Genomic DNA, 9,497 nt, shown 5'->3' with positions numbered 1-9,497 from the left:
GAAGGGACAATTACAGGAGCGAATTAGAACGGTAGCTTCTGTGGGTCTTGAGCATCAACCCTCTGTCTGTCAGCCCAAAACATATGATGTTAGGCCAAGAAGTGCCTTGATGAGGTCCCTAGTTGTAAGGACACTATGAATGTATATCAATCAAAACACGCACCATTCAAGCACCATTAGGAAAGAACAGCTCTGTGTGTCACTAAACTGCAGTGTTAGCATCTCTGTCTGCTATGATGCAGAGGTGGGCTTCCTGTCCCCAATTTAGAAACCATAGGTTAGGAGTGTAGGACGTGATTGACACATGTCAGTATAATCCACAAACACACATTCACGTGCACACACACACACGTTTGTAGGGGTATATAGAACCAGTCAGTAGGTTTGTTCAGTGTATCTTCTCTCGTCCTACGTACCATCCCCATGGCTTCCAGATACCTAGAGACAATCCTGCTTCTCTGCTGCATTGTGACCATGTTTAGTTCAACCTCAGCAGCACGTGAGTTTACCTTATAATAAATGTACCACTTTACCTGCTTAACAGTTTATCCATGTAAATTGACCACTTTTTAAATGTTTATATACCAAGGTCTGGTAAGATCTAGCAGTGAGACCTGCCAACTCTGTTTTGGGGTCATATTATTAGATCAGATAAGATAGAAGCCTTTTTACACATTTTACATTCATGTTCTTGTGATCTGAATTGATGTTGCCTGTGGCTGACTGATTTGTGTGCTTATATGTGTTCAGATGGTCCTGGGAAACTTTACTGTTGTGTGGAGTTCCAGGAGAAGCCTGTACCCTACAAGCAGATAATAGGCTATACAGAACAAAGTTACAAGGAGGTGTGCAACAATGACGCTATCATGTAAGCCCTGCACGATGTATATACACACACAAAGTTACAATACTCTCAAAATGTATTCTCATATTTGTAAGCTCTATGAGGTTGAGGGTTAAGTGTGTTTTCTGTTGTAGCTTCTATACCACGAAGAACAAGAAGGTATGCGCCAGCATTAAGGACGAGTGGGTGAGGACGGCTCTGGTTCGTCTCAGGTACACACATGCTCTCCTCTTAAGACACAAAACATTCTCACTCAACTACACACACCAAAATGTCTCAGAGCTACAAATACACCAAATCGTACTTACAGGAGAGTTTCAAGGCTGGATGTCAATCAAACTTGCCATACGGGTTTTACTTAATGTCTTCGTGTACAAACTACTGCCTTCCAGCACACTTGTTCTGAAAAAAACAATCATGCAAGTCTGCTTCAAACTCAAAATGAGTTTCATATTCTGTGTTATGTGCAGCTCCAAACTGAAGAAGATATCCGCAGCAACACTGTGATGGCCAAAACCCCCAACCAACTCTGAAAGGAAGATTCACCCACAGCGACACAACTTTTTCCAATCGCAACTCCAACAGCAACATAACCTTCAACATCACCAGTAACAACCCCATTGAGTAATGTGGCCAAATGAGGCAGATTTAATGCATTGCATATCTGAGTTTTGTACTTTTTCATGCTCAAGCTTTCAGGTATCTTCTGAACCCACAATATAATCTAATTAAGTCGACTGCTTCAATTAGTTATATTTTTCTGCATTACATTTTTTATATTTGTTTCTTTTAAGGCCTGCAGAAATAAATATATTATATTGCCTTGATTATTTATTTGAGTCACATTACCGTAAAACTAGAGCTGACAACTGCATGGACATTAGTTGTAAATGTGATTGTGAATTGAAACATAGTTCAACAGTGCAAAACCACAGAAACCATCATGACTTCAAATGACCTGTTGGGAAGATGACTGTATATTTCATCATTTTGAATGATATGAAGCCAATTTATTCAATATAATTTTCTCAATTCCAGTTAAAGTACAACAAATCTATAATATCATGAGGTGTGTGTGTTTGTGTTTAGAAGACGCCGTAGCACATCTGCTGGACGGTGCCCATGAGTGCCGCCTCACAGATGATGCCACCGGTGGCCTTGTCCTTGTTGTCCTCGCTCTAGAGAGGCTTGGGAACAGTTGCGCCATGCTTAAGGTCATAGGTCATCAGCTGGAGGAGGGGAGACAACACAGTCACAACACAGACCAATATAATCACAATATTGACCTCGACACAAAATATACAGGGACACACATCCTCTGTTCTGCAATAAAAGCAAACAAGGTGTAAGGTAAGTAGATGCAGAAGCTTCACACCACTGCTTCTCTAAAACAGGTTAAACTGTGTGCACTAGCTGGAGGTACTCCTCAAGGCCGAGGTCAATAGAGAGTGATAGGAATAATGTGCTTCAGTAAGGTTGGCGTTTTGTCCTTTATGGCCATGGTTGTCAACTGTACAACAGGAAGGGAACATAAATCACAAAGGATAGATGTTGTGGTGGCAGCTGCAGAGAAGTACTTGGGTGTAGGAGATTTTACTGCAGAAGAGTTCCAAGGTATTTTGAATGTGTCCCGTCCTCCCAGGCTGCTGGCCACGTGGGGGATCAGATAGGGCCAAAGTAGTGGAATAGTGATGAGGTTTTTATGGGGTTAGGGTTAGTTGGTAGGGCAACTTTTTTACAAAGTGTAAGGAATTCATACTACAGAATAGTAGACTGATACACAGCCAACACAGTAGCTGACGGCACACACCTATAACATTTGTTTGCGAACCGCCATAATACCAAAGAAGAAGAAGATGATCCTCAAAATGTAGGGAATTGTAGTTGTCTTTGTGTGCATTGTTAATTATTGCCTTTCTGGCCTTCATAGTTGACGTACCGTTGACCATGTTCAGAGATGAGGAACTGTTAGGTGGTAGAGGAGAGGAATGGAAGTAAGTCTGTGTTAGTAGCACCCACTTTTATTCATGTGAGATGTTTTGAAACCAGCCCAGAGAGACTCATGATAAGACTACCTCATTATTGTGGATGGAATTTGTGTGTATGTGCTGACACCTACAGCCTCTTCAGCTAAAAATCACTGAGTAGCCACATCATGACATCAGGAAAAGTCACATCTGAATTCACTCACAAATTATCAAAGTCCAGCAGGCGTTCTTTGTTGGTGTCAAAAATCTCAAACAGATATCTCAGGTTGAGCAGGTCATCAGCTGTCCAGTGTTGAAACTTCATCTTCGGATCTATCACACTGGTGTTCCAGTCGTAGCTGTACTCTGCACCCAGGCACAGACACACACAGGTTATATTCATAAAACACAGGCAAGTAAAACAACACACAATAGGCCTTCCATGTAGTCTATCTTGTCATGGATCATCATCTTAGGTGGCGGCATGCACTTTAAACGTTTCTTTGTGGACTGCCATCATTATTTAGCTAAAGTTAAGACATTGTCTGTTATGATATTGTTATTATTTGAACTGGTTAGCCTGTTAACTTAACGTTACAAACGAACCAAAACATTGTTCAGAAAGTTTTTTTGATTTTTGATTTTTTTCATTTATTGAATATTCGAAACATATAATATATTTGCAGTGAAGCCGCTCAACAACTACATCATACCAGTCATCCAACAGATTCCCATTCAGAGCGACACACAGAAGCATTGAGGGTCAATGCCCTGCTCATGGGCATGTTGACGAATCTACCACCAGGCCAAAAAACGTAAACCCCAACCCTCCAAAATCCCAATAGATCCCAACAGTTCCCCAATAGCTGTCCCTCAACCATTCGAGACCCCTCCCACAGTCCCCCCCCCCCACCCAAGAAAGTTAAGAAAGTTGCTTTTAGTTGCCTGGTTTGCTAGAATGACGTACTAAATTCATGTTTAAATGGATGGGTTTATTTTTCATAAAAACAATGACAAGTTTGATGTCGGACAACAATATAATTTTCACGGTGTCACTGTGACATGTCGATAGATTGTAGTATAAAGACAGATGGTTACTTAAAACCTTTTCTCAATATAGGGGGTGCTGTTTCAACGTTAGCATTTATCGTCTCCAGATTAAACTGCCTCATACTCAATTCTTGCTCGTACAATATGCATATTATTGTTATTATTGGATAGAAAACACTCTCTAGTTTCTATAACCGTTTGAATTATGTCTCTGAGTGAAACAGAACTCATTCTACAGCACTTTTCCTGATATGGAGTGAGATTTCAGAAATTTTGGCCTCTGGTCCCAGGTCAGTTTTAAAGTCCCTGTAAATCCTATGAGGATACAAACACTGCCCATGCCTTCCTCTAGATGTCAGTAAGAGGTGACAATTTGAATGGAGTCGATTGCGCAATCAGGGCCTGTATAAAACGCGAAAGACCGGATGTACCGTTCTTTTCCTGCTGCGCCTGACTGCAAGATGGACGTCGGACTGGCTCTCTTTCCAAGCGTTGGTTTAGCCACTTATATATTGCCGGTCATGTTTTTACTCGTTATAGGTGTTAAAAACATCATAAGGTAGTTAATTTAAACCGTTTTATAGCAATTTATATCCGTTTAGTGCGATTTTGAGGCATTGCTTTGTGATGCACTTTGAAGCGCCGGGCACGTTTCGGGGTCCCGGTCGAACGTTAGTGGGCATTTCGACGGACAAGAGGACATCTTTCGACCAAAAGAAGATTAGACCCAAGAAAGGATACATTGCCCAAGATTCTGATGGAAGATCACCTCACAGTAAGAAATATTTAAGATGATAAATCGTTGTTCTGTCGAAAAATGTTATACGCATATTCCGCCATTTTTTTTGGTATAGCTTCGCTTGGCGAACCCTGTATTGCACAGTAAGGATAATTTTAGAAATGTAATTCAGCGATTGCATTAAGAACTAATTTGTCTTTCGATTGCTGTCCACCCTATATTTTTTAGTCAAGTTTACGATTAGTTATTCATTACGCCAGATCACTGTCCAAAATGGAGCCCGACATTTTCAGGCTAGTTTTGCTAGTATTGTCATGTTATAACCACGTTTTTTTGTGGCTAAATATGCACATTTTCGAACAAACTCTATATGTATGTTGTAATATGATGTTACAGGAGTGTCATCGGAAGAATTCTGAGAAGGTTAGTGAAAAAATTAATACATTTTGGCGATGATTACGTTATCGCTCTCTTTGGCTTGTATCAATGCTCGGGTAACGTTTGCACATGTGGTATGCTAATATAACGATTTATTGTGTTTTCGCTGTAAAACACTTAGAACATCTGAAATATTGTTTGAATTCACAAGATCTGTGTCTTTCCATTGCTGTGAGCTGTGTATTTTTAAGAAATGTTTTATGATTAGTAATTAGGTAATACACGTTGCTCTCTGTATTTATTCTAGTCGAGTTGTGATGGTGGGTGCAATTGTAAACTATGATTTCTACCTGAAATATGCAAATTTTTCTAACAAAACCTATCCTATACAATAAATATGTTATCAGACTGTCATCTGATGAGGTTTTTTCTTGGTTAGTGGCTATCAATATCTTTATTTGGCCGAATTGGTGATAGCACCTGATGGAGTAAGAAACTGATGGAGTTAGAAAAGTGGTGTCTTTTGCTAATGTGGTTAGCTAATAGATTTACATATTGTGTCTTCCCTGTAAAACATTTTAAAAATCTGAAATGGTGGCTTTATTCACAAGATCTGTATCTTTCATCTGGTGTCTTGGACTTGTGATTTAATGATATTTAGATGCTAGTATTTACTTGTGACGCTATGCTAGGCTATGCTAGTCAGCTTTTTTACTGTGGGGGGTGCTCCCGGATCCGGGATGAGTACCAACTAAAAGTTAAGTTGGTCAGGGTGGATGCGTGGGTGTATAACGTGAACGTCTAGCAACCCAAAGGTTGAAAGTTCAAATCTCATCATGGACAACTTTAGCATCTTACCTAATTAGCAACTTTTCAACGACTTACTACTTTTTATAACGCGAATGTCTAGCAACTCAAACGTTGCGAGTTTGAATCTTATCACGGACAACTTTAAGATTTTAGCTAATAAGCAACTTTTGAACAACTTACTACTTTTTAGCTACTTTGCAACTACTTAGCATGTTGGCTAACCCTTTCCCTAACCTTAACCCTTTAACCTAACTCCTAAATTGAACCCTAACCTTAACCTCTAACTCCTAGCTTAGCTAATGTTAACCAGCTAGCTAACATTAGTCACCTAGCTAGAATTCGTAACATATCATACGTTTTGCAAATTTTTAACATATAGTACATTTTGTCAATTCGTAACATATTGTACGTTTTTCAAATTAATAACATTGCAACCAAATTGTAATTCATAACATAACTAGTGGACATTCCTGCAGTCAGCATGCCAATTACACACTCCCTCAACATTTGACATCTGTGGCATTGTGTTGTGTGACAAAACTGCACATTTTAGTGGCCTTTTATTGTCTGTGCAACTGTGTAATGATCACGCTGTTTAATCAGCTTCTTGATAGGCCACACCTGTCAGGTGGATGGATTATCTTGGCAAAGGACAAATGCTCACTAACAGGGATGTAAACAAATTTGTGCACAAAACTTGAGGGAAATACACTTTTGTGAAAGGGTCCATAGCCGCAGGAAGTAGGGGTGCTGAAGTATATATTTTATTTATTTAACCTTTATTTAACTAGGCAAGTCAGTTAAGAACAAATTCTTATTTACAATGACAGCCTTTCACACCCTAACGACATTGGACCAATTGTGCGCTGCCTTATGGGACTCCCAATCACGTCCGGTTGTCATACAGCCTGGAATCGAACCAGGGTCTGTAGTGACACCTCTAGCACTGATATGCAGTACCTTAGACCGCAAGTAGTTCGCTGGGCCTTTACTGGTCCTGTATTAGCGGACCGATGTAGCCATCTGTAGCGTAGCTCATAAAAAATGTCAACGCTGCAAAAAAATCATGCATGCATTGTATTGCAATGCTGGTGCAGTAAAATAATCAAATCCAGTTGAATGAATTACAGTGTAGGCACTTCAAACTCAACTCTGGACCTACAAGTCAGCGCCAGTGCTTGTTTTGATTGTTCCTCTCTAATCGGGGACTGATTTAGGTGGGTGCAATTCATTATCAGGTAGAACAGAAAACCAGCAGGCTCCAGACCTCATAGGGTAAGAGTTGACTACCCCTGGTGTAGGCTATGACGCAATGTAAATGGAGAAGTAGGCTAAGACGTGGTCAGCGGCAGATGAAAATAGCAGCAGTCTCCGGGTGAACGGAGGAGCTGTCCATGGTCCTTCATTTACCCTGTTCGTAATGAGCACAGGAAGGTTGCATTTTGGCTTCTGCTCAGATGGATGAAGCCAGAGGGGAACAGATGCAGCATACAGACACCATCGGCTACATACATACCACAGATCTTACTTGCATTTGATTGATCTCAATCAGTTTGATGGGAATAGCCGATGCATTTCGATCTTCTTGAATTCTGGTTTCGTGGGCGAAATAGAGCAGATGATTTTAACAAACTATTAGCCTTTTTTGTATTTTGTTTCAATCAAAGCATATATCCTGCCTAGAGTTTTGGCGCATGAATTTTTTTTTTGACTATTCAGCTTCAGCTAACCATCATAAAATCTTATTCGAAATTAGGTGATGTTTTTGGTGTATAAGTAACTTCATAGACCTGCTATCCTATGCTATTATATCTGGTTCTGTTATGTAAAACACTCATTTATCGTTATGTGATCTTGCAAGACATTTATTCACCTTTGATCTAACGTTACTAAACGAGCAGCATTGTGAGAAGTGATAATCTTCTATTTGTAATAATAATAATAATAGGTGATGAGTAGGACTATTAGGCAACAGATGTTGATGAGTGTTATTTTGAACGACTGGAGAGCCACTCGTGGCTCTAAAAGGACAGCTTTGATTTGATTAGCTTGAACACATGGTGACATTATACCTTATTACAGAATAAAAGAAAATAGGGGTGAACTATCAATTCATAGAATTAATTTAATAATCAAATCAATTGACCAAGTAGTGAATATAAATCATTAGTTTACTACATATAATTGCAGGACATTTGTTTTAAAACAGCCATAAAATCAAGCTTTTTGTGTGGTGTATTCATGTATCTCAATAAACTATAAACTAAATGCATCATTACCTTCAACTTGGCCCAATTCACATTTCCAAATTCCACCCTGACATAACCTACCAATAGAACGCTCCCTGCTTCTCAACCAATAGACAATTTAGCTAAATATCCCAAGCAGGGCTACAGCGACTTCCAGAAAGCGTCAGGCTCTTGGGCTTTGCGGTGGCCACACTGGTTTGGGTGTCCTCCGCAGAACAGTGTCGCTGTAACCAAGTGGTTACGTATCGGTCTGGGTTCCACTGCGAAACAGCAGCCCGGCGGAGTTTTATGAGCATCAAGGCAGACATGGTGCAATTCTGTAAATATGTTTCAAATTCCTGAAGTTGTCAAGCATCCAACGGGCCTCTGCAGTGCACGTGTAGCCTACAGTTCTTATCATTCGCCAGAGAGAAGACAGGGAAGAAACCACCATTTACCTAACTCCGGCTGCTGTAGCCTACATATTTATTTGGTTTGTAATTCTATCGTTTTTCCTGAAATTCTTGTGGTGATTAAATATCATTTATTTAGAATTGATCAGAACACATTTTCCCTGTATTCTCAAATTGAAAAAAGTGAGGTCCCTCGGGCCCGCAGCACTACACTTCTGCTTACTTTGTGAAGCAAAGGCAGCTGCACTGGCTATTTCATCAACCCCAAAAATTATACACCCCCCCGTGAAAAATCGCAGCACCCCCACTCCCAAACTACTTCCAGTAGCTATGTCTGGGTCAAAGCATATTTTTTGGCGTCCACCTTATTGAATTCTCCAATAATTCTGTTAGATAATCTATTTCACAACATCTTCAAATCAGTGTGTAAATAACCACGTGATGATTATTATATTTTTGAATATTCGCATGAAAATCTGGCGCCAATTGGATGGAAACCTAGCTAATGTCAAACATATCAATCAACATGAAGGCCGAAGCTGCAATGCTACATTGAATCCACCAGATGGCGGCAACAATCCATAAGAAGAGGTGCAGCCAAAGTGTGGATCAACAGCAGAAATGAATGAATGGAATAAAGCCTATTCATCCATGAAAGATTGTGAATTGACAACATACAGGAAACTGCAATGACTGAGAGAACAGGAAACCACAATGACTGAGAGATTATAAGAAAGGATAACAAGGGATTCAAGTGCACTATTAGTGTAAAATATTGTTTATTTTGTTTAAAAAAAAATGGTGGCATAAAATCTTATGTCTTCAATTCTCCATTTGAGCTTAAATAGGCTTTTGTTTTGTTTTTAAACCAGTTTGATACACATATACACCACAGGAATTAATTGAATGTTAAAAGCACATGTCAAACCGCAAATCATACATAGCCCCCTACACACACATTAAACACCCAATAAATCCTTCAACTAGAAGTAAATAAATAATAAATACACTAGTTTTATCACAATATTTAAATGGATTAAATTATACCTTCATTGTCATAAATAACAT

At 39.5% G+C, this 9,497-nt stretch overlaps 1 protein-coding gene and 1 long non-coding RNA gene across 2 annotated transcripts; one reads left to right on the top strand and one right to left on the bottom strand.

Moving 5' to 3' along the window:
- The first annotated feature begins 223 nt into the window (after positions 1–223).
- Positions 224–1,671, top strand: LOC139550377 (C-C motif chemokine 20-like). The gene is made up of 4 exons (XM_071361241.1): positions 224–499; positions 751–868; positions 979–1,056; positions 1,315–1,671. Exons 1-4 carry the CDS (start codon positions 424–426, stop codon positions 1,349–1,351), a joined length of 309 nt encoding a protein of 102 aa, XP_071217342.1. The 5' UTR covers positions 224–423; the 3' UTR covers positions 1,352–1,671.
- Positions 1,672–1,826: 155 nt separating this feature from the next.
- Positions 1,827–8,218, bottom strand: LOC139550378 (uncharacterized). Its single transcript, XR_011670017.1, has 3 exons — positions 8,068–8,218; positions 3,036–3,177; positions 1,827–2,073 (listed from the first exon to the last, which is right to left on the bottom strand). It is a non-coding gene; the product is annotated as an uncharacterized lncRNA (long non-coding RNA).
- Between the last annotated feature and the right edge of the window lie 1,279 nt (positions 8,219–9,497).

Source organism: Salvelinus alpinus, chromosome 23, assembly GCF_045679555.1.
Source record: "Salvelinus alpinus chromosome 23, SLU_Salpinus.1, whole genome shotgun sequence".
NCBI classification, from domain to species: domain Eukaryota; kingdom Metazoa; phylum Chordata; class Actinopteri; order Salmoniformes; family Salmonidae; genus Salvelinus; species Salvelinus alpinus.
This window is presented reverse-complemented; position numbering and strand designations above follow the sequence as displayed.